Source organism: Chionomys nivalis, chromosome 8, assembly GCF_950005125.1.
Source record: "Chionomys nivalis chromosome 8, mChiNiv1.1, whole genome shotgun sequence".
Taxonomy (NCBI): Eukaryota; Metazoa; Chordata; class Mammalia; order Rodentia; family Cricetidae; genus Chionomys; species Chionomys nivalis.
The window spans coordinates 26374944-26400706 of NC_080093.1; the positions used below are offsets into that span (position 1 = coordinate 26374944).

Genomic DNA, 25763 nt, shown 5'->3' on the forward strand with positions numbered 1-25763 from the left:
GGCCCATGGCATTACTTCATTTTCTACATGCCTTGTTTCCTCGACAGCTGGCTGAAGTCTGCTTGACTCTGCCTGATCTCCCCCACACCCCCCTTGAGATTTCCTGGCTTTACTCTGCTTTATTATTTATTATTTACCTGGCTTTATTATTAACCAATGCTAATAAAACATATTCCCTGCATACAGAGGGGAATCCCACTCACTTTTTAGTATTTTTTTGTTTCTTCTTTCTAGAACATTACCTTAGATACACAGGGTGCCTTTTGTATGTGGTTTTTTTTTTGCAGTTTTCAGCAAGCTTTATTCAACATAGTTCACATTCCTCCTAACAATATATCAACTCTCTCTCTGTCTCCCTCTCCCTCTCTGTCTACCTCACTATCTATCTATATTTGTTGTTGTTTTGTTTTAAATGAGGCAGGTTCTCATTGTATAGCTCTGGTTGGTCTGGAACTCACTATGTCACTATATAGACCAGGCTTGCCTTGAATTTGGAGATCTGCTTGCCTTTGTTTCCTAAGTGTTTTGATTCATGACCAGTTCTTCTTTGCATTAGCTCATGAAGTCACTTTGAAGCCTTCTTTTATATTTGGTAAACATTTAAAATTTTTTAATCACTTTAGTCAAATAAGTGTAGGAAACCAAAGAAGAGTTAATGTAGTGATTAAGATTTTGTTTTACTACCCCTTGACCCATACACAGAATGACATAATGTTGTGAAGCCTAAATATGTATTTGTACTTGCATTTTCCTCCCTCTAGGTGGCAGACTTGGTAAATAATTTTGGTCCGTGATTTTTGAATATAATTAAATATAAAGAGAAAAATAGTAGTATTTGGTGGATATTTTAACTTGCTCTAGAGTTATTTGAGAAATCTAAAACTGTCAAGCAGAAATAATGTTAGATAAACATACTCCTGTATAATAATAACAAAGTAATTTGTATAGCAGGTATATCCTTTCATTAGATTATTGCTATCTTAAAAAATTTTTTACCAGATGCGGTAGTGTATGCTTTTATCCAAGCACTGGGGAGCAGAGGCAGGCAGATCTCTGTGAGTTTGAGGCCAGTCTACATAGTGAGTTCCAGGACAGCCAGAGCTGTGTAATGATATCCTGTTTCAAAAAAAAGAAAGAAAGAAGAAGAAGGAAAGAAGGAAGGAAGGAAGGAAGGAAGGAAGGAAGGAAGGAAGGAAGGAAGGAAGGAAGGAAAATTGATTTGAACATTTTTGCTTTTTTTCTATTGGTTTTTAAATTTGATTTTTTTATTTCTGCATCTTTTATAAGTATACACAGAAGTTAGAAAGCCACCAGCATTTTTCCTTTTGTTTCTAAAATTTAGTCTCCCTCTTCTTTTTTTCCTTTGTTTCTTCCAGGGTTCTGGGGACTGATCATATGCTAGGCAAGCTTTCTGCTACTGCCTAGCAGCTTGATGTTTGAAGTTGGCATTCTATAACATTTTTAATGTAGTTTACCACCCACAGAACAGGTAGAGTGAAGTTGGGAAACCTGTAAGAAAAGCAGCTGATACATATTACTGACATCGGAATCTGCATCCTTGTGGGGAAGTGTTTTCCATGACCTTGTGAAGGACTTAAAGGCCCCTTCCACTCACAGTCCCAAGATGTCTTCATATTTAATAACCAGCCATATTTTGTAAAAACACAAATCACTTTAACATTTTAATAATACTTTGGTATAGCTTCTCATTGGTTATATTTTATGAAATAGAAGTGTTTTTAAAAACTGCACTTCTTCAGTAATGGTTCTTATAGCTGAAGAGTAGACATTTTGGTTGCTAGGCATCCAGTCAGTTCACTAGTCTTTCCAGTTGTGCAGTTGTTTGATTTTTTTTTTTTTTTTTTTTTGGGTTTTTCGAGACAGGGTTTCTTTGTGGTTTTGGAGCCTGTCCTGGAACTAGCTCTTGTAGACCAGGCTGGTCTCGAACTCACAGAGATCCACCTGCCTCTGCCTCCCGAGTGCTGGGATTAAAGGCGTGCGCCACCACCGCCCGGCGTTTGATATGTTTTTAAATTTATGATTAGCTTCAATTTTACCTATAAACATTTGAGTATTGCTAGGTTATAGTGAGATTTCTCTTTAAAATATTAGCTTTAAAGCCATTTATAAGTCTTAAAGATAAGGACCTCAGAGAATATTTGTTGTTGATAGTGTTTAATGCCTTGTTTGTCTTTTTATGTTTAGGTCATAGTGATGGGAGCTACCAACCGCCCTCAAGACCTTGACTCGGCCATAATGAGAAGAATGCCGACAAGATTTCATATCAACCAACCTGTACGTGGATTTATTTAGATGTTGTAAAGGGAAATAGTTCCCATTTAAGCATGTTTTTATCTGTGATTTTTAAAGAGGAATTGTTTTGTTTCTTTGGTTTTATGAGAAAGAGAAGTATAAAAAACTCCACTAGGCTGTGCTCTTTCTGCCCCTTTTTTTAAATAAGGTCAGTGCATTTGCTCTTTCCCCAAGAATGTAATTAACTCAAAATTGCCTGCACACTTTTGTGATTTACTTTAGAAAATACAGAGGAAAATCTAAATTGAAGTTTTGGATTAACACAATTTGTGGCTAGAGGTTAAAGGACCATTGTTTTCTGAATACCTAGCCTGAAGAACAGCTGAGATTTATTAGTAATGATTAGTTGGAGCTTCTCTCTGAAGATAGTGGTTCCAGAACCACTCTGCTGTGCTCTAGCTAGTGAAGGTAAAGTGAGGGTGGCATTCAGTCTGCACTACTTTTGTTTGGTTTCTGGGACTATAGTCTGACTCTGTGACTTAACCACCACATAGCCCCTGCTGACCTTACACTCATGGCAGTCCTCTTGCCGCCTCGCTTTCCAGAGCTGGTTTGCAGGCGTGAACTGCTACACCTTTCTTCTTTGTCTAGTATTTATTTCTGTGAAGAAGTACTCTTGAAGCCGCATGGCGGTCGTGCATACCTTTAATCCCAGCACTCTGTAGGCAGTGGCAGGCGGATCTCTTGAGTTTGAGGCCAGCCTGGTGTACACAGAGCAAATTCCAAGACAGCCAGGAATGTTACACAGAGAAACCCTGTCTCGAAAAGCCATAACAACAACAAAAGAAGTACTCTCAAGTAGGTTGTTATAACTTCTTAACACCCTATGGTTTCTGTAGAAAATCATATGGTGAATTTAGTCAGCTTTTATACTGAAAACACTAGGTTCTCATGGTAGAAGATGTGTTCCATATGAGCAGCATATTATTTTATAGGCACTTAGGGAATTTAGGTAGTTATTCCTTTCAGATTTTGTAATGAAAATATTCTAACTCCATTTATAATCTTAGACTTTTTTTTTTTTTTTGCCAAATTCCATTATAATCTCTGGCTAGATCATTTGTCCCACTTATATTCTGACAATTATCAGATTAGTTGATGTGAGAATGGGCTTCTAAAGGTTGAAGGCTCTGTAAAACTTCTCTGGTAAGCCGTATGCTATAGCCATGTGTCTGGTTCTTCTGAGGATATATGCAGTCAATTCCCTGATAAATCAATGAGGTCCTTTTTAAGGATATAGAAAACTAATACTTGTATTTACTATAAGTAATACTTATTGAGCATTAATGTATGTCAGACACTTGCTGGGCTCCAGTGACTGGAATGAAACTCTTGTCCTCAGAGAATTTTGTGTTTCAGGAGCAGCAGACTCATAAGTAAATAATGTAAAATGTGTTTAAAGCTATGTATGCAGAGCTGAGTCTGAAATAACAGTGAAAACTAACTGTTCTATGGAGCTAGTGGGATTTACACTCATCTGATGGGCCTTAAGAATGTAGGAATTTTAAAGGTAAATGAGACAAGCAAGGCCTTCCTGTCAGTGAGCAAAGATAAGAAGGTATGGAAGCAGACTAGTGGGTGGGTTTGCCCTTCTCTTAGAGCACTGAAGAAGTCCATGGATCCGAGCTGGGGTAGTCTGCAGCTGCTTAGATGGACTGTCTGTGCTTTACATATGCATTCTTTAGTTTTCACAAAAGCAAGGTATTAGACTAAGTTAAAGGACATTTGTTTATATGATTCTTAATGCCAAGACTATTGATCTGTATCAGAAATTCAGTTGTAAGACTGGCAAGATGGTTCAGTGGGTAAAGGCATTTGTACCCAAGCCTGAAGACCCAGTTTTGGGAACCCACTCAACAGAAGTAGGAAACAGGTTATAGAAAGTTGTTGTTGTCTGGCCTCCACTTGTACTACTTCTCCCAAATGAATGAGTTTTCTCTTAAGTTAAAAAAATTAAAAATTGAAGTGTAATTCTAAATATAGCAAAGGGTCTTGATGGGCCTGTTTGTGGTCATTGTTTGTTTGTTCTGTAACAAAGCTTGCCTGAAGATCAGAGTATAGAGCTAGTCACACTAATTAGCCATAAAGATCAGGTAGTGGTGGCACACATCTTTAATCCTAGAGGAAGATGGATCTATGTGAGCTCAAGGCCACCCTGGACTACTTGAATAAATCTAAAAGAGAAACAGAGCTCACACCTTTGATCCCAACCAAGTACTGGGGAGGTGGAGACAGGAGTGATTATGGCTGGGTGGAGAAAGAGAAGGCAGGAAGAGATAGGAACTTGGAACAGTCAGTCTGAGGATTCCTAGAGACAGGATTGCCCATTTGATGTGGATTCAGTAGAGGTAATAACTAGTGGCTGGCTGCTCTGCTTCTCTGATCTTTCAGCATTTATCCCTATATCTGACTCAGGGTTTTTATTATTAAGACCAGTTAGAATTCACGCTACACCTGCTGTATAAAAATAGGATACACCACAGAAAGTAACGGTTATTAGAGCTGTCAGTGTAATGCACTGTGCATTATCAAAGTGACTTGTAGCAGGTTTCATCACATTTGTTAGAGATTTGTATACTGTTACTGCACAAACTAGAATTTTGTCATTTTCAGTTAATATACTTGAGAGGGTAATTCTTCTGTTAGCTACAGTGTCAAAGAATATTATTAAGTTTACCTCGAAATTCCTCCCCAAGAAAAATACTTATTAACTAAAAAGTAGTTGTTGGTGATCATGTAACATACCAAACTAACCTTTCAGTTTGACACATAAGTTATGGTAACAACAGTTTCATTTTGTTTGCCAAGTGATTTTATAATCAGTTCAGAATTTTTTCTTAATGTTAGTAGGGATGAACTCAGCTATGACAAATTTAAAACTCACCTATTTTTAATGTTAGGTATTCCTTTCCTCATTTACTATTATTCATTATTTCATATGTTGTTGTTTAGATAGGTTCTCACGTAGCCCGGGCTGACCTTGCCTTCCCACAGTAGTCGAGGATGAAGTCCTGACCCGCCTACCCCACCTTCCAAGTACTTTGTCAGAGGCATGCTCCCCACAGCCAGCTTTGTGTAATTCTATAGAACAAGTGTAGTTTCTGGTCTCTGATGTAAAAATATGCTGTGTCACTGAAAGAAATCATTAACATTTACTTAAAAATTCACTAATATTAATGAGCACAGAAGTTTTTATTGGAATGGAGGAACCAAGACAATATTTTCGTGTCCTCCAATTACTAATGAAAAGGACACGTGGATGAAATGCTGTGAGACAGCTACTTTGTGTGAAACAAGGAAAAGCCTTAATTAAGAATTGACTAAAAGGTGTTTTGTGATGAACTTCCATAAATTTAATAAAGGATATTCCTTTTTTTACTCAATAAATACAGAGGGCATATTATTTCCCAGACATGAATAAGAAACAGAATTCACTGGACTAACTACAGATGGATCCTGTAGAGTGTCATAGGATACCTTGCTTTAACCTCTATCAGCTTATCATTGCCTATCAGTTATTATCTAATAATTTACATGGGAAAAACAAAGATTAGTTGACCAGTAAATTCTTTGAATGCTAATTGGAAAATTTCTTGGTTTTAGGCTCTAAAACAAAGAGAAGCAATCTTGAGACTCATCCTGAAAAATGAAAATGTAAGTAGAGAATTATGATTTATTCTCATTCTAAAATATGATGATTTTGTTAATAAAGTCATTTTAGAAAGAAATGTGAAAGGTACCTGAATTACTGATAAATTCTGCTCTGTAAATGTAACTTGGTAATTACGGTACATTTGAAGTAGTTTTTTACAGATTAAAATACTGTGATATTTTCACACCATTTTATCCTTATTTGAGATTATGTTTTAAAGAGGTTTTCCATTTTGTTTCTTGTTTTTACTTTATTTCTGTATTTTTATTTCTGTCCTCAAACTCATTGAGATCCTCCTGCTTCTACCTACCACGTACTGGGATTAAAGGTGTGCACCACACTGCCCGGTTTACTGCTGTGTTTTTAGACTGAAGCTAGATTAGAAAAGACACTAGGTATGGTGTGTACACTTAAAGTCTTAGCATTCAGGATGCTAAAGGAAGGGGATTGTGCTTTCAAGACTAGCCAGGGTTACTCAGTGAGACATGAATAAAGTGTACTGATGTACATTTTTAAGAATTTGATTTTCTTTTCTTTAAAGTATGTAATTTGCCCATTTTTTTAAAATGGAGTTTTTTCAAACAGATTGGAGGGCTGTGTGTTAGATTTCTCTTTTGTCTATATGAGTTGTAAACTTTTCCCAGTTTCCTAAGTCTTGTTGAGGAATTTTCCCTCTGTTAATGTCTTTTGAGGTTTTAGTTTTTTGGTTTTTTGTTGTTGTTGTTGTTTGTTTGTTTTTCTCTTTTTTAAAAAAAAAATTAGATCTCATATAACCTGATGATGCCTTTTAGGGCATTGGAAAAACAACAAGAAAAAAAATACCGATAGCAGTAGACCAAGAGAAATAAATAACTAAAATTGGAACAGAGATTAACAATAAGAAAACAAACAAACTAACAAACCCTTTGAACAAACGCTTAATCACATTAACAGGAAGAAAAGACCTGAAATAATAAAATTAAAGATGAGATAGGAGACATTATAACAGATACTGATGAAATTGAGAAAATCGTGATGGCATATTTTTTTAAAAAAATATTTATTTATTTATTATGCATACAATATTATCTGTCTGTGTGTATGTCTGCAGGCCAGAAGAGGGCACCAGACCTCATTACAGATGGTTGTGAGCCACCATGTGGTTGCCGGGAATTGAACTCAGGACCTTTGGAAGAGCAGGCAATGCTCTTAACCACTGAGCCATCTCTCCAGCCCGTGATGGCATAGTTTTAAAAATATTTAGCAAACTAGAAAATCTAATAGAAACAGCTGAAATTTAAATTTAATTTAAAATTATTTTTAAATAATTTATTAAATTTAAATCAAAATGCATTAATTGATTTAAACAGCTCTGTAACAAGCAATGCATTTGAAGCAGTAATTAAAAGTCTCCTGAGTAGGGGCTGAGAGATGGTTCAGTGGTTTAGAGTATTTGTTGCTCTTGCAAAAGACCCAGGTTTCACTTGATGGCTCACAATCATCCTAACTACAGTTCCCAGGGATCCAATGCCCTCTTCTTACCAGACTCCATGGTCACCAGGCAGACACACAGTGCACATACAGTTAAAATATTCATTGTCATAAGCCACACATTGGGGTGACTTCTGTCACATGTTCCAGGGTAGGTGGATAAGAAATGTTAGGTAGGAGGAACAGAGATATGAAAGAAATAAGAGACATAGAATAGAACCAGGAGGGCAACTCAGTGAATATGGGTTATCTTAATGTCCAAAATACCAAGTAACCACACAGGTTAAGTCAGGGTGTGTAGACACACCTATTGTCAACAACTTTGAAAGGGTAAAAATAAGCTTAAACTCTCTTACCTTTAGTCAAGGTGGAACAAGCTCTCATTTGTGTGCCTCTACAATTCATATATGTAAAATTAAATAAATATTAAAAAATTTAAGTCTACCAACGTAAAACACCCAGGGCCAGATAGATTCACACAGAATTCTTTCAGACCTTCATAGAACAGTTTAAGCCAGTACTTACCAGATTATTCTATTTTAAAAAGGGAGGAAGAGCACACCCAAGCTTTTTCAATGAAATGAGTAGTATCCTAATGTCTCCTTTGGAAATTGTTTGTTTGAGCCAGGAGCTCACTTTTTGTAGCCTTGGCTGCTGGCTGGCCTGGTACTTCATAGGTAGCCTAGGCTAGCCTTCAATGCCCCTCCTGCTTGCTGAGGTGATGGAGTAACAGGCATGTGCCCCTGCACCCAGCTTCCTTTGTCTTTTGTCCTTGCTTAGAATTACTGTTCTTAAAGCAAAACCTTCCACAATTAGAAATTGAGGAACTAATAAAGGTGGCATTTCACAGGAGTGAAGAAAATCATGATGACAGATGTGTATATGGGAAGAAAATAGGGTTGGACATCTTCTGTCTGTTCAGACTCTGCTTCTATAACCTGTCTACCCTTGCCCAGCCTCCATACTATTAACAGAATATGAAAATTCCTCAGCTTACTTGCAGGATTAAATGAAAATGATACCCATAAGGCGCTTATGGAAATGAGATCTCACATCGCAGTTGATAATCACAAATAATTTCCTTGTTCATTTTCTCTTCTTTGTCTGCACATTAGTAGGTTTTAAATTCCCCCAAACCTGTTAATTGGCTTTGGTGAAAGCTTAGATGGAAGGACAAAACCAAGTACTAAATTAAATTAGTGTTGAGGTAGCAGAATATTAAAGCATTACACTTCAAAGGAATTTTAAGTGTAAAGACACTTCCAGTTAAGACACTTATGCATGTTTCAGTGGTAATGACAAATATGAAAATTAAATTTCTTTTTGAAAATGAGAAATTTTAATTTCTAAGTTTTTAATGGAACTGGTAATACTTTTCTGTTTCTTCTGGCTGTTACATAACATTAATTCTCGGATATTTGGAAGTATTTTGCTTAATTTTATATATTTTAAGCATGTCTCATGTTTATTTAAGGTGGATAGGCATGTAGATCTTCTGGAAGTTGCCCAGGAAACTGATGGATTTTCAGGAAGTGACCTAAAAGAAATGTGTCGAGATGCTGCTCTCCTCTGTGTCAGGGAATATGTCAATTCTGCATCAGAAGAAAGGTAACTATTTAGACTTGATTTCTTGTATTTGTGAAACCTTTTTGATTAGGTGATTGTTTTGCTTTATACCAGCGTACTTACAGAAAAAGATACTGGAATTAGCAACTCATTCTCTCCTTTCTTTATTGCTATTGCTTGGTATGTGTTTGTGTATGTCTATGTGCACGTGTTCATGTGTGTGTATGCAGGTTGGTAGTAGGTGTGTTACAGTTGCTCTCCACTTTAGTTTTTGAGATGGCCGGGGTCTTACTGAACCCAGAGGTCTCTAATCTGCTAGACTGGCTGGTCAGAAAACTTGGGGGTCCTTCTGTCACACCTCCCCAGTTCTGGGATTATAGGCACCCTCTGCCTTTTTTAATCTGAGATCAAACTGAGGTCCTCGTGCTTTCATGGCAGGCCATTCATTACTTCTTGAGCCATCTCCCAACCACTATTGCCAGTTTTCTAAAGAGGAGTTCTGTAAATGGAGAAATTGCGTGGGGATAATGTTCTAGAGTTAAGGGACAAAAATGCTGTCTCTTATTTGATAAACCGTAGAAGGAGTCACAGAAACCCAGGCTTGCCCTCTTTGTTAGAAAAACAGGGTTCTCTAGACTCTATAGATGGTTTCTGTGTTGTAAAATTCAGTTATGTATAGAAATGAGTGTTAGCGTCTAGGAACTTCACACATAAAGAGTGTGGGGTGCTGTGGACTGGGCTTCATCTTAACAATAATGCAGTTACTAACATACCATTTCTCATGTCAGCAGATTTTACTTGAAACCTATTTAGAGTGTGGTGAGTTTGAGAAATCATTTTTATCACCCTTATTTCAGCAAACTAATATAGCCCTCAGTCAACTCCTTTGAGAAAGGGTCCCCAAAGGCTTCCCCTGAAGCAGTACTACACTGTGTATCTTTTCAAAATGTTGACTCTCTGATAAAGAATTTCTCAGTAAAGCAGTTACCTTTGAGGTCATGTGAAAGGAGTGGAGCTTTCTTTCTCTGAAGTTTTCCTACCAAGTGACCCTGACTTGCCTGTGCTGTTCTGCATCTAATTACAGTGTGGTGCCACAGTAAGCTTCTCTAAAAGCTCATGCTTGCTTCTGTCTCAAGTCCCTGCTTTTACCCACCCTACTGCTCTCTCCTGCCCAGGTAGAAGATGCATTTCATACATGTGCTGCCATGTAATTCCAGCTGTTTCAGCAAGTTGGGAAAGTTCTAACATCATCAAAAAAAAAAAAAAATACCTTCCAAAGGTCTTTCTTCTGACAGAAAAAAATTAAAAGGAAAAGTAAATTTTGCTTAAGTTAGTAATGAAAGGCAAAACGCTTGAAAGCCCTGAAAATGTCAGTGTGAAATCTGGTCATTAGACTTAACCCATCCTGTTTTCCCTGAAACATTTTCCCCCAAGTAGCAGAATAGACCAGGTTTTTTGTTTGTTTCTGTTTGCCAGGATTAAAGTAAAGGGAAGTTGGATTGCTTGTTCTTTACTAAGAGTGTTGAGTTGCTCTGTCTTGTAGAAGAATGCATGTATGTGAACATATGCCTAGGAATGCTGTTTTGGTTCTCTGTTCACAAGAGTAACTCGATTTCTGGCTGGAATTATGCTTCTGTTTGAAAAGCTGCCATTTTTTAATGAAAATATGCTGCTCTTACATTCTTGGTATGAAGTGATTGATTTTACACAGCAATTTTGTTTTGCTACTCAGTGCTTTTTTTTTTTTAATAAAAGTGTCTTTTAAGGAGACTAGAGAGATGACCCAGTGGGTAAGAGCACTGGCTGCTCTTGGAAAAGGACTTCGGTTGGGTTCCTAGCACTGACATGGTGGCTCACTAACTGAACTCCAGTTCCAGGGAATCTGGTGCCATCTTCTAACCTTCAAGGGTGCCAGACACATATATGTAGAACACATGTACATGCAGGCAAACACTCATACACATAAAATAAAAATGTTAAAAGATGTTTTGTGACTTTCACATACACATTTACTCTTGTATATAGATAATTTCTAGAAGAATGGCTCTAATGTGTTGTAATTCTCTTTGGGATCTTGAATGGGAAAGAAACTATATATATATATATATATTCTTATATAATCAAAAAACAAATATATTTTTAGCTCCTTGCATCTTTTTAATCTTGGTAAAATATTTTAGGTAAGTGTACTCTGAAATGATTTGGCAATTTGATGGTTTTGTTTACATTTCAGTCATGATGAAGATGAAATCCGGCCTGTGCAACAGCAGGACCTGCATCGGGCAATTGAAAAGATGAAGAAATCAAAGGATGCAGCGTTTCAGAATGTTTTGACTCATGTTTGTTTAGATTAGAAGTAAAGATCATTTGTACGGTTCAGTGATCTCGTGCGGGATGCGCTCTCATCCTTACAGCAGTGAGGGAGATCCTCTTATGGTTTTATACTCAGATCCTAAGTTATTATGGTCTGTCATGTAAATGGTATTACTGCTTGTCAGAAATCATGAGGAGGAAGTTCAGTCCAGCCTGAGTGTGGGTGCTTGTTTGACCTTTTTAGCCATATGCTGTTATAGCCTTATAGAGTCTAAGCTGGTCTTAAAGTAATAAATGATTTGTTGAGTTATTAGTGAGAAGTGAAAGTGGTTAGGTGCTGGTTTCTAGACGTGTGAGTATGATTGTGAGTGTGTATGTATGAATGGATATCAAAATGTATATATCTACATTTTTCTTTGATATTCTGTAGATAGGTTTGAATACAGAAGCTTTTTTTTTTTTTAAACTCAACTACGGAGTCCAAAAGTGCACCAGATAGTGTGTAGCAAAACCTGGATTTAAGGCAGGATCTGTATCCTGACAGGTACAGTGATTCAGCCATGCCTAGTTGTCACTTGTTTTGCCCACTTTTAAGTTGGAAATGTCCTCTGCAGTTGGTTGAATCAACCACATCTAAATATGTACATGTGTCTCAATTATAATGGTTGTCAGGAAAATCAACTAACAAACATGGTTTTGTCAGTGATCAGCAATGAGTTGTTGATTGGTAGGCAGACCGGTCAGCGTGGATTTCACCTCATTCTGCTGTAACAACACCAGATAGTCTTTTGTAAGTTTCACGCTGGTTTACATTAAAATAGATTGAAAACCTTTCAGAACAGTACGTTTGAGAAACCTCAGTGCTCTTTAATACGTGTACATGGCTTTCAGTGTGACAGTTCTGTGACTATGTTCCTTAAATGTTGTTTAAAAGTTGTATGTTTTTTAATTATGTTCAAATTTCATTTGATCACCCAAACAAAATGATAGTTTATATAAATAGTCATTACTAAATGTACTAAAAACTACTCATTTTATAACTTAAATTTAAAAATTTTCTCGGCTTAGTATAAATTGTACAAATATATACATCAGAATTCCTGTGTTGTGTCTGTAGTCACTTGATGCTATGTGAACCACATATAAAACTCTTGTTTTCAGACGTCAGTAACCAGAATTCTGTTGCAGGCACCTCAGCATACAACAGAACAGAAGATCATGCCACAGCACAATCTTTGGTGCCTCTGAATCATCAGAAATATTAAATTATGGCAAAAATGCTTTTGTTTTATTACTTGTTTTATTTCTTTGGAAACTAAATCTTCATGGGTTTATTGGATGAATTTCTCTGGTAATGTGTTTTACAAACCCTCTTGAACACTTTCTTCCTCCATTTGTGTTTTGGTGGTTGTAGATTTAAGGAGAATGCTTATGCTAACAAAAAGCAAGCCATGCAAGATTGTGAAGAAGCTGTGAGATGAATGCTAATGCAAGACACCAAGAAACGTGTGTTTTTTATAATTTACAATAAAAGGTCCTTCCTTTTGATTCTTTTTTCCACTTAGTCCTTGATATTTTTCACTTACTTGAAATCGTGGCTTTTTTGTTGTTTATAAAATTTGTTTGGACAGTTTTATCTTGCAGTTGAGATTTCAGGCTTTTACAGGAGACATTTTAATATTGAATTATTCTATTTTAATATAGTTTTAGTAATTTAATTTTAATGTAGTGGCATGTTCAAACATGAGTGTTGTGTATGCTTCTTCATGTCTTTTCATCTTCTATTAAATTTAGATTATCCAATTATAGTACTGAATTTGTTATGGTTCTAATCACTGATGAAGAAAAATACAATAATCCCAGCAGCTATGACTCATGTAGGGACATCGAGCCATAAAGTAAGTGAAACTATTTTTTTTTAATTTATCCATTTTTAAAATTTTTTTTATCTGTTTTACATACCTGCCCCAGTTCTCCCTCCCACTTCTCCCTCACCCTCCCATCCAATCCTCAAAGAGGGTAAGGCCTTCCGTGGGAGTCTGTAAAGCCTGGCACATCAAGTTGAGGCCCCCCCCCCCCCCCCCCCCCGTATCAAGGCTAAGCATTGGTATCCTACCATAGCGAATGGGCTCCAAAAAGCCAGTTCATGCACCAGGGATAAATTCTGGTTCCACTGCCAGGGGCCCCATAAAAAGACCAAGCCACACAACAGTCACCCACATTCAGAAACTATTTTCATATGATTTAAGTAACTTTTACTGTTTGAGATTTCCATTCTGCTTTAGACAGACATTTCACATATGTAGCTGGATATTAAGTTTTAAAGCATTTGCTTTGAAACTGAACATGGTGACACACTCCTTTAATCCCAGTACTTGGGAGGCAGAGGCAGGTGCATCTCTGTGCTTTCAAGACCAGCCAGGTCTACAGAGCAAGTTCCAGGACAGCCAGGGCTACTCAGCGAAAACAAAACAAAGCAAACAAAACCCTTTGCTTTGGGTTGTACATCCTGGATGTAGAGCCAGACTTCCCACTAATGGACTGTACACCCTAAAAATTGACTGCTTTGTTTCTGTTTCTTATCTGAGGCACCCGTGGCACCTACTTGAGGGATTTGTGATGGCAGAGCATCACTCCACTGAGGACCTACATAGTTACTGCTCCAATGTTAGCTATCCTGGTTCCCATGGTATTCTTTATACACTAACATGGATATCTTGTTGGCCCAACTGTTTCTCAGTCTCTAAGCCACTTCTGACATCTCTAGGCCTACACTCAAGGGGCTAAAATGAAAAGGCTTGCCTGTGTGGTGTTTTTTTGAAATCTCGCCACTGGATGACTTACAGTAGGTTTTTGTGTCTGCTACTGTTTCAGTACCTTTTAAAATTAAGATTATAATCTCAGCGTTGGAGTCAGTGTAGTGTCAGCTTTGACTTTTTTTCCTGTTGAATCCCACTCGCCACCTGCAGGTAGGTCTAGAACTCATTAAGAGCTGGGTTGGCATAATTAAACATTCTGCATGGATCATAATAAACTAGTATTATTTAGCATCTGTAATTTGGGGGTTTGATACAAGATGACAGTGCCTTGAGGCTCAGTTCCTTGGGTAAAAATGATAGCATCTCATTGATAGGATTTGTTTCCTACTGTAATTGGGTTATTTGTGGACAGTTTTTTATAGCTTTCTTCTGGATGAAATAAATTGGGTAATGTACAGTTGGAAGTTTTTTAGCTTCTCTTAAAAGTCAGAATATTAAAAGATTTTTAAAAAACCCGAGGATACAGCCTACACAAATAAAATTCTAACATTATCTTGGTACCTGAAAGCTATAGAATTCTTTGCGTACTGGAAAAATCCTGTTCAAAGGCCTGGAGAAATGATATAGTAGTTATGAGCATGCGCTGTTTGTTCTTGCAAAGCACCCGCGTTTTGGTCCCAGCACCCATATTGAGCTACTCAAAGTAGCCTGTAATTCCGTTTTCATGGTTGTCCAATGCCTCTGACCTCTCTAGGCACCTACACTCACATGTACCTTCCTACCTACTTATCTACTCCCTGCCCCCACAACACACTTTAATAAAGATGAATCTTTTAAAAAATTTTTTTACACAAGTCAGTATACTTTTGCAATCATATGCAAAAGGACTTGAACCATATGAAATGATCTTCTAACTGAATTGACTAAAATGTAGCTAATGTGGAGAAGAGTCACTGTAGGCAAATGAATCAGATCAAAAGGAAATAATTTCACAGTGTGAATTGAAGAAATCTTAGTAAACCTGGTGTTGCACTGTTCATACTAATGGCCAGTAAGAATATCATTACTAAAATCCTGCTGGCAGAGTGGTTTTTGTGAGTGTCTAATATTTAGTTTTAAACCTTTTTGAGGAGACTGAAAAGATGGCTCTGCAGTTAAGAGTGTGCTTGCTGCTCTTCCCGAGGATCCAAGTTTGATACCCAGCACCCAGTCCCTTCCTTCACAATTGCCTGTTAACTCCCGCTTCAGAGAATCCAAGGCCCTCTCCTTCTGCAAGCACATGCATCCACATGGCACACATGCAAATAAAAAATAATCTGCTTTGAGATTTTTTAGTTTTTGTGCTTTGAACAAAGTTGCATTGAATGTTGGTGCTTTGTGCAGGATGCACCAAGAACACAGGTTTGTAAACCCTGACAGCTCAGGTGTTTTGTTTTGAGACAAGGTCTAGGTTATCCTGAAAATTGAACACCTCCTGTCTCAGTTTCCCTAGTGTCGTATACTCCGCATGATGGCTCAGTTTTAAACCAAGCACCCAAACAAATTGATAACTTACATGCAAATTTGTAACCAAGAAATAGTGTACCGCGCTCTAAAAATGCAAAGATTTCAGAATTTATCAGAACGAGTGAGAATGAATGGGGTATTGTATCACGTTAATGCCTATTCACAAGCATGTCTAAGCCATAGTCAGACATATAAAGACTACCTAATCAAGATTCTATTGACACCATCCAACTGTAGATAATCTAGAAAATAATTTAATTGAAGCGGGGGGGGGAGCGTGAGGGAACCCATAGGATGAAAGGGAAGCTGAAGAACAAAGCTCCTAAATATTGCACTCTCGATGAGTTTTATTTTTAGCGAAGATTGCTCAAGGCCTTTTTATCCTCCAGTGGATTGCATGAAATCTTCAAATAGCCCATTGCTCCGAGAACTCCTTGGGTTATTGAAGTGACTTGGCATCAAGTATAGTCATTAATACATACAAAAGGAGAGTGGTGTTCTCTTTAGAGTGTTAGGGGAGAGTGCTAGGCAAACAAGAACGGCACACAGCCAACTGACTGTGAGATGCTACAGTACAGCAAGTGGGCATGCAGAGAATTAGGGAATTCCTGTGGGCGGGCTTGCAAGGACTGCTGCATGGGATCCTGTTGAGTTCTTTGACTTGGAGTGCTGTTTCACCACGCCCAACTCTGCCTAGGTAAAATAGCTTAATTGTTAAAGTTTTTAGACTAGCTGGTGGGTATAAGAGAGATGTGGAAAATGAAGTACAGTAGAGGTTTTTATTTCCAGTGAGTACAAGCCCTTCCCTCTGTCAGCATCAGTCCTGGTTGCACTGATAGACCTGTGCTGAAGCTTAACTGAAGGAGTTGATTGGTTTTAGCCAAGCCCCTACTCACCCTCCCATACATAGTCTTTTGATTATGGTTGTTTTGAGCTGGAAGGAGTTTGGATTACACCTTCAGATGTTTGTGGTTCTTACTTGTTTTTAATTCTTCAAGGTAGAATACACAAGATGGATAGCCCCCTCTCCTGACTCGCTCTCGACCAAAGGAGGGGATTGTTGCCTGCAGTTTGCTTTTACAGGTGCTGGGTTTCTGATTTAGGTCATCCTAGCAGGTACACTGTTGTCTGAGTCTGGCCTGAATTATGCTCATTCTTGCATGCGTCTTCCTTTTGGGCAAGCACATATAGCTCAGTACACTGTATCCACACTAGTCCACTTCCTGCATACTTCCTGATACTGCCAAGGTGAGGCCAAATTTACCTCTGGGCACTTTACTGTTTTCCAAATGAAGAGTTGGTTTTTCTTTTTTTGTTTTTTAAATTCTGATTTGCTAGCATTATGATAAAAGTTTTTCCCCCCTAGAATCTGGCTAAAATGTTCAAATTCTAGCAGGCTATCCATTTATTTTTGATAGTTTAAGTAAAATTACAGTAAAAGCCAAAATTAGTGTTTTGGAATACATATCATGAATTACTTGGATGTCATCTTCCTTTGGTACCTGTGGCCCAGTAACAGTCTTCACCAGGGAACTACATGGATGCCGGGGTGGGAGAGATTGGCGGGTGCTCTTTCCGTATTCCTGTAGTAGTTCTCTCGCCTGGCCTATTAATAGGCAGTGGAGATGTGAGTCATTCAGAAGCTGCTCAGTTCCCTTAAACCTTTAGGCTGTAAGAACAACCAACTTGTCTGATTTACTGATCTCCTGCTTAGAAGGACAGTTACGCAGAATATAAATGCTTGCTAGACTCAGATGCCTAATAGGAAAGTGGGGAACGAAGGAACAAAACTGCAGACTTGCTGTTCTTGAGGAACCAAGTGTTGTGGAATATTAGTTAAAAATGTGTGGCATTCTTTTACGCCGTGGAACATTTGTTTTAGTGATGCGAAGATGTGTCTCATTCTTCTGTGTTGCATTTGTTTGACTCTGTAAAGTTGTGTTACTTTGCCTGTCTAAAACCTGATTGGTCTAATAAAGAGCTGAACAGTCAATAGCAAGGCAGGAGAAAGAAGTAGGCAGGGATGGCAGGCCGAGAAAAAGAGAAGAGGGAGGAGTAGAAAAGGAAAATAAGAGGAGGACACCAAGGCCGGTCTCCAGCCACACAGCCAGCCATGGGCTAAGAAGTTAAGAAAGTCTATAGACTAAGGTAAAAGCCCAGAGGCAAAAAGTAAATGGGATAATTTAAGTTAGGAAAATCTGTCCAAAACAAGCCAAAATAAGGCAAGCCATTCATAAGAATGTCTCCATATATTTATTTGGGAGCTGGATGGTGGTCCCTCAAAGAACAAAGACTAAAGAAAAATAAAAACCACAACCAAGATTTGTTTCTTGGGTTGAAAAGAAATAGTAGAACCTGATAAATATTGATGCAAGGTGTATCAAAATGATTTGTGTATGCCTTTCTAGGGTTTGTTCACACTTCCTGAAGACTTCCATGACTGTACCTGTTGATGTACGCATATATATCTTGGCCTACTTGGCCCTGCTAACTAATAATAGGAGCCACCAAGTAAGATCTGAGGAGAAAACAAAGAGGACCTATAAATGGTACCATTTATTTATTTTGATTTTTTTTAAAGCTGGATCCCTGAAACCTAGACTAATCTCAAATTCATTGTGTAGATTGATCTGATCTTTCTTCCTCAAATGCCAGGATTACAAGTATGTGTCATACTCTGTCGCATTTATGCAGTGCTGAGAATCGAACTCAGGTCTTCATGAATGCTAGGCAAGCGGTCTACCAACTGAGCTACCAAATGATAGCTTTGAGTTGGCTATTACACTACTAATATTTGTGGTGAGGATCAGCAGAAAAAAATACATGATGTTATTAGAAATAAATCAAGCATGCAGGAAGAAGCAACAGCTGTGTGCCAAAGGCCACTGAGGTTGCAGGTGGAAATGTACTGCCTTAGGCACACAATACCAGCTGCTAAGGTTAGGAAATGTATACATGATTAAGCCTGTTGGTGAAGCCGGGGAGGCTCTGAAAATAAGGTCCATTCCTATGAGAAAGGCTTTGACTTTCTCACCTTAGATTGTCTTACAGTGAAATTCTGGAAAGAGGGTCATAAGCAACCCAGTCCCCTCTGAAAAGTGAGTGCCCAGCTAAGGTTATGAGTCACTTACACCTGAAGTTCAAGTTAGAACCACCTCTTAATAAAGCCCTAGGAATTGTTATTGCTCTCAGTGTCAAGACCCTCAGCAGCCATTGTAGCCAGCATTACAAGACAAGAGAACTTGTGTGGTCTTTGAGAGATTTATTGAAGTAAGAACAGGCGTCAGCTGGACACTGAAACAGTTACACTAGCTGTAGTACTAGAGTAGAAGGGCAGCTTTCTGTGTCTTTAAAATCACAAACTTTATTCATTTGCTAAGGCACTACAATGGCATGTTTTCAGTGAACCCATAGTTGTGGCAGCAGCAGTGAACAGCTGACAGGCGTGCGCACAGGTACCACGCAGCTGAACATTCACCTTGCTGTGGTCACGGCATGTAGCCCACTCTCAAAAGAGCTTTTATTAGCGTTTTTTAAAAACCGGCAGTATGAAAAAAAAATCACAGTTTTCCTTTTTCAGTTTGTGGTCTCTTCCAGAGAAACCTTTATGTAAAATGTTTTTCTCTTGCGTTTTCCTTGGCAACAATGAATCATGAATAAAATACAAGAATTACCTCTTAGAAAATAAAACCATGGAAAGATGTTTCACAACAGGCGCAGTCTGGAAACTTGTACCATTAAGAGTTTGGGATACCCTGAACCTTTCTGTCTCCAAGAAGGTCTCTCTTTAGCATTCTCAAGGAGAGCTTTGTTATGTAGCTTCAAGGAGTCCAAACCAGCTCCTGTGTTGTCTAATGTAGACAGGGACCTAGCTTAGGAGTGTAGTGGTCTGGGCACTCTCGAGTGTCAGCACTGCTTGTTAATGGCCATTTTGTGTATCACAGCACTCAGCAGCTCTCAGAGCTTATGTGTGTATCATCTCTGCACATGGATGAGGTTTGGATTTTATCTTCTCTGCAGAAGCCAATAGTTTCAGCTCATTAATCTGTGGGTTAGTTTTGGTTATAGCTTCAATCAAATAGGTGCCTCTTGACGATAACTACAATATTCCCTGATGGAGAATTAGTCCCTGGGGGGAATTCTTCTCATCAAAGCATGCCACACTATTGAAAAGTGCCAGCATACTGGAGTTACTGTTCATAGGAGGCCATTAGAACCTCTCTTCCTGCTAGGCTATGTTATTTTCACAGCAGAAGGAACTTGCATATTTCTTAAGATTTAATTCACATCTTCACACATATATTTCTTCCAGTTGCGTCTTCAATTCATTGGGCAGCGAGACTGTGTAGTCATGAGGTAAAAAACGTCAGGATGACAGATTTTTCTTTTTTTTTTGTCAGTTGTACAAAAGAGGGTGTTTGTATGGTTTATTACTTCTGGTAAGTAACATTAGGGTTCCAGCTTGGCAAAATTAAGCTGGAAAGTATGCTTTTGTTTGGGCAAGTCAGCTAGACACATGATCACATCTTTTAAGAAATCTGACACATACCTGCTGGGGTGAAGAAGACTACAACTGCTTTCATTCTGGAATGTATGACAATATTGTTTTTTCCTAAGATTTAGTTTCCAGGGTGACTTTCATATACATAATGAAATTGGTTTTAAATTATAGGCCAACTTTTTAACCTCATTACAAAATACTAATTTTAAAATTAGTCGTCGAGGAGCAATTGGATACAAAGCATTTAATCACAAAAACAGAAAAAAATCGTTAGTAAAAGAGCATTTCAGAGAGACCAGAACGAGGGACACTTAGTTGATCTTCTCCAGAGACCTGTAATAATCTGTCAACACTTTCCATGCTTTGGGGGCCATGAAACCATCTGGGGGGTCTTCTCCTTCCCGGGCGAGCTTCCTCATCCGCGTTCCTGAGATGAAGTCAAACTCGTCATGCCTGTCACAATACAGCAACAGAGAAGTCAGTGGAGGTAAGAAACAGCTACCTAAAGATCCCTCGAATTAGCATCCAGGTTTTCTCTGTAAATAGCGGCATGTTTTAAAATGGGCAGTTCCCTCCGTCTTGAGAATCTCACAGGACAGAAGAGGAATAAAGGCAGAATGTCTGTTTGGTATTTCCTGCATACCTGCTCTTTTATATCTTCATGCCAGAGATTAGTTTGTGTGAATTTAGTATGGGGTATGAACACCCTGCCCCCGCCTCCCTTGTGCTGTGATAATACGTAAGTGCAACTATGCCCAGCTCAAGAACTGTTTGTGGTTGTGCTGGAGCTCAAACCCAGGGCTGCGCACCTGGCTAGGCAAGTCTTCTATTAGTAAGCTACATCCATAGAACAAAGAAATGCTTATAGGCCAAGAACTACGTGTAGAGCACTCTGCTACGATGTTGGGACAGAACATGTGCAAGAGAGGGTCTGAGCTGTGAGGGAGTGTTGTTCCAACTGGGAGCGTGTAGCCTGATGACTTCCAGAGGGTCCAAGGTTTGCTTCATCATGCTAATTGTCATATCAATTACAGTTTTCTCTAGAAACCTACCTTGCTGGATCATAAAAGTCCATGGCCTTTTTAGTTTTATTGTAGGCAGCCACTCGGAATGGAATGATTTCCACAGAGGTGAGGCCAGGGGCCATACTCAAGACCTTGCCCCCATGGGTAGGTTCATATAGGTCTTTCTTCGTCTCAGGGTGGGGCATTCCTGCAGGATCCCTGCCCACGATGTAGAAATTGGCCCCTGCAATCATCCGGCATCTGCAATGCCACTGGACCTGGAAAATAGCACATGGGGACATGATGGTCATGATCCAAGTTCATGTTCCCCTTTATGGCAGTTCCTTAATTTTGCTTTCAAAGTGATTCAGAAAGGCAGGTCAGTTAAAAGTAGCAATGATGTGCTAAGCCCTGAGCACTCAGGCTGGGTGGTATTGGGTGGGACAGGAGCTTTGAAGTCATAAACTTTTAATCTCTCAAGCAAGCAGCCCAGGAATACATACTGTTAGAAAGGACTGTGAATTACATGTTCTAGTCTTCAGACAAACCAAAATCTAAGCGCTGTTAGAGATTCTAAACCATCATCTGCCAGTAATGAACTAATGACCTTTCATATATGTGTTGATTCCAGTTTAGCATAACATTTGCCATCTTAAAGTTCTGACAAAAATAAAAAGGATGGGGGGAGAGCTGTAGAGGGGGATAGCTATAGAAAGGTGTGGAACTCTGATACAACTGAAGAGAATTCATTCATTAAACTCAGTTTAGAACATTTGGAAGGGTTAATTAAGATCCCTTCAGAATCCTACAAACTCCAAATCCCCTGCACAGCTGTTACTGAGGGACCAAGAATCTTCTGGCAGGTTCACTGTGATAGTTCACTGTGGTGCTGCCTTTTAAAGATACTTCTCCCTTCTAAGTAATTCCTAGGGCATGGAGAATCATCCAGAGTACTTAGAAATAACAAATCGTTAGCTTGGTGTGGTGGTTTGAATGAGAAAGGTCCCCCTGGGAGTCAGTCATTTGAACCCTTGGTCCCAGGTTGGTACCACTGTTTCGGGGAGGTTTAGATGATCCCGCCTTGCTGGAGGAAGTGTGTAACTAGGGATGGGCTTTGAGTTTGGAAAGCTCCACCCATTTCCCATGTGCTCTCTGCTTCAACTCGTGCTTGTGGTGAAGGATATAAGCTCTCAGTTTCCTGCTGCTACCCCCTCAACCTGCTGCTTGCTACCATGCTTCCCTGCGATGACAGACTCATCACTCTGGAGCTGTAAGCCCACAGAAACCCAAGCTGCCTTAGCTATGGTGTTTGGTCACAGCTCTATGATTTCTCACTTTCTCAATCATGTGCTAAGCCCCATATTCTTCAAGCAATGTGTTTATGTAGGTCTTAACACTTCCAGCATCCTTCCAAATACAAAACTGAAAAAGTTAAGCTGGGATGGGGAAAAGAGTAACTTGAAACTGTAGAATCTGCCCATTAAGAGTGGACTCCCCAACAAATTTATTTAATTTTGTAAATAAAGTTTTAGGCTGTGTTCTTAGTCCTTTACCCAGCTCAGGGAATTGCTCACCTCTGTGGGGCCAGCATACAACATAGGAGACGGAAAAATGGCAACAATAGTTGATTTTGGGTCCAGGACGCCTTCCTCCAGTACAGCTGCGTGTTGTTTCATCCTCCAGTTCAGAGGCACATCGTCATCCTTGGTCCAGCCCCCCAGAGGGTGCAGCAGGAGGACTGGGTGCTTGTAGCCCCTCTCTAGGAGCCTGCGGCGGGTGTCCTGCATCAGCAGAGCATGGCCATTGTGGACAGGATTGCGCAACTGGAAGGCAAACACGGCATCTAGGAAGGAAAGAAAAGTCAAGTTCAAAGTAAGCTATGTTGCTTGTCCATAAGAATAGATGGGGAAAGATGGAGCGGTATACTGTTCAGTTCCCCCGTTCAGGCTGCTAGCGTTTGACAGTTTGAGAATGTGCCTAAGCTGTTAGGAGTGTTAATCCATCAGAAGTGTTCAGTTGCCTGAACAAGATAGGATGTAGAGGCAGGAAGCCACACAGGAGAAAACACGACTCAGCAATTAAGACAGGTACTGGCTACACCCTTCCTGAAATCCCAGGCTCCAGCATTCACTAGTCCTCTTGTGCCTGCTGCAGGCTCAGCTTCATGGGAACCTGCACATAGAGCATGTCATACATGGGCACCAAATCTACAGATGAAAACCAACTCCACCTTTAAGAAATACTGAAAACAATTGCACTTAGAGATGGATTCATGAACTCTTTTTCTGGTTCTAAAATGTAATTAATAGATATCCTTTGCAGAAAATTTAGGAATTCTATAAAAGCCTAAAGTGAAAATTATGTCTCTCTCAAAATGTATAGAATAGGAAATGAGAAGATTTCCTTCCTTGTTCCACTGCCACCGCCATGAGGCAGGTGGTGTCACTGACAGTCTATCATCCCCAGAGTCCTTTGTGCCTCAGTTTTGTTTTGGTTTTTCCAATTTTCTTATTTTTCAAAGCATGCCTGGTTGTGTGTGTGTGTGTGTGTGTGTGTGTGTATTCATTAATTCTAGGACAGCCAAGGCTACACAAAGAAACTCTGTCTCAAAAACCAAAAAATTGCTGGACTGGAGAGATGACTCCAAGATTAAGAATGTGCATTTCTCTCTCAGAGGACTCAAGTTTGATTCTAGCACCCATGTCAGGCAAAACACGAGCTGCCCAGAACTCCAGCTCTGGGGGACTCTGACCCTGGACACCCACACATACATGGCATACACACACACACACACACCATTAAAAGTAAGATATGGGTTTTTTTTTGGGGGGGGGGTAGGTTTGGAGCCTGTCCTGGAACTCCCTCTGTAGACCAGACTGATCTTGAACTCACAGAGATCCGCCTGTCTCTGCCTCCAAAGTGTTGGGATTAAAGGCGTGTGCCATCACCGCCTGGCAGCATCTTTATTTTTTTATGCTGAATAAGATAGGGGTGGTGGGAGCAGGGCAGTGGTGGCGCACGCCTTTAATCCCAGCACTCGGGAGGTAGAGGCAGGCGGATCTCTGTGAGTTCGAGACCAGCCTGGTCTACAAGAGCTAGTTCCAGGACAGGCTCCAAAACCACAGAGAAACCCTGTCTCAAAAAACCAAAAAAAAAAAAAAAAAAAAAAAAAGACAGGGGTGGTGGGAATCTGACCCCAGATACCCACATGTACATGGTGTGCATGCACGGGCGCACACGTGCCCGCGCACACACACACACACACACACACACTTCATTAAAAGATAAATATTTTTATGCTGATTCAGCCAGGCATGGTGGCCCATGCCTGCAATCCCAGCACTTGGAGGCACATGTAAGATCAAGAATTCAGGGTTACCATTGGCTGCATAATGAATTCAATGTCAGGCCCTATATTCAAAAACAAAAAATTATTCCTGATACACTTAAATTTCTGACTACAGTGCTAATGAGTATTGGCAGATACACTAGAACCAGATCACATACCAGCATTCATGTCTTTCCACTTCTGTCTGAGCTCCAGGGGTGTCAAGCGATACTGGTCCAGCCCATCATCCCACCTTATTCTCTCCAGCACCTGCAGGTCTCCACCAACGAGCCAGTCCCCACCTTCCATCACCATCTACAAAGAAATCATCGACATTCATAGTAACTATACTGACTTTTAAAATTTTTATTTGAAGTGTGTGTATATTAATGAATACACGTGCCTGTATGTGTGGAGGCTTAGACGTCGAGTTGGGGAACTTCTTCAATAGCTCTTCAGTAAATATTTGAGACAGGGTTTCTCACTGAGCCTGTATCTCGCAAATTTGGCTAGACTGTCTGGTTGGTGAGCCACCAGGAGCTGCCTGCCTTTGCCTTCCTGGCAGTGGAATTGCTCCCTGTCTTTAATCTCCCTCCCTGGCCACTTGGATATTTCACGTGGGTCCTGAGGGGGATAAACTTGGGTTCTCATACTTGTGTAGCAAGCTCTGTACTGGCTGAGCCTTCTCCCCAGCCTTCTTGTTTTGCTTTGTGACCCATCTTGAGTTGCTGTTCTGCAGCATTTCCAATAGTATTTAACAAACTTTTAATCTCTGAACTTACTTGCAGTCTTCACCAAAGTTACTGGGGAGGCAGAGCAGGAGCTGGACTAGGCCCTCGTCGAGTCCAACAGCTCATTCCCACAACACAAAAATTAAGGACTGTTCCCCCATAGTTCCTGTTTATATGGATTATATCCATCACTCACCATGTTAGAAATGAATACTGAGAAGCTTAAAAGTAGTAATGAAGCTACTGCATGTTAAGAACAAACTCTTCCCAACTCCTTCGGCCGATTAGGAAGGACAGTGTTGCTTTTACCCATTTGCCACTCTGCTAAGTATGGCGTAACAGAAGATAGACAGACTTTCATAGCTACTGCATTTAATCTGAGCCAGTGAGTTTCAGCTGTGCTGTGTAAAGGAAACCCACCAGCAGGGACTTAGCTAGAAGAAAGAAGAGGATTTGAGTAGCATTTTTGTATGATTGTGGATATTGTTTGATACTAAAACATGTACTGGCTCCTCCCCCCTTCCTTTTTGTCAGGGTCTTACTCTGCAACCCAGGCTTGCCCACTTGGGATCCTCCTGCCTGAGCCTCCTGAATGACAATTCCGGGCGTTTACTGCCATG

General features: G+C 39.6%; 2 protein-coding genes across 5 annotated transcripts in view; one reads left to right on the forward strand and one right to left on the reverse strand.

The window, feature by feature from the left end:
- Positions 1–12878, forward strand: part of Atad1 (ATPase family AAA domain containing 1) — a 42837-nt gene extending 29959 nt beyond the window's left edge. For all 4 annotated transcript variants that reach the window (XM_057779784.1, XM_057779786.1, XM_057779783.1 and 1 more), the window contains 4 exons: positions 2206–2295; positions 5917–5967; positions 8910–9043; positions 11235–12878. In XM_057779784.1, coding sequence (XP_057635767.1) covers positions 2206–2295; positions 5917–5967; positions 8910–9043; positions 11235–11355 — 396 coding nt within the window. In that variant the 3' untranslated portion in view covers positions 11356–12878. The remainder of the gene's footprint in view (positions 1–2205; positions 2296–5916; positions 5968–8909; positions 9044–11234) is intronic.
- A 5955-nt stretch (positions 12879–18833) lies between these two features.
- Positions 18834–25763, reverse strand: part of Papss2 (3'-phosphoadenosine 5'-phosphosulfate synthase 2) — a 68900-nt gene continuing 61970 nt past the window's right edge. Inside the window, exons 9-12 of the mRNA XM_057779525.1 lie at positions 24592–24727; positions 22659–22927; positions 21133–21362; positions 18834–20533 (exon numbers count right to left, since the gene is read on the reverse strand). Coding sequence (XP_057635508.1) covers positions 20392–20533; positions 21133–21362; positions 22659–22927; positions 24592–24727 — 777 coding nt within the window. The 3' untranslated portion in view covers positions 18834–20391. The remainder of the gene's footprint in view (positions 20534–21132; positions 21363–22658; positions 22928–24591; positions 24728–25763) is intronic.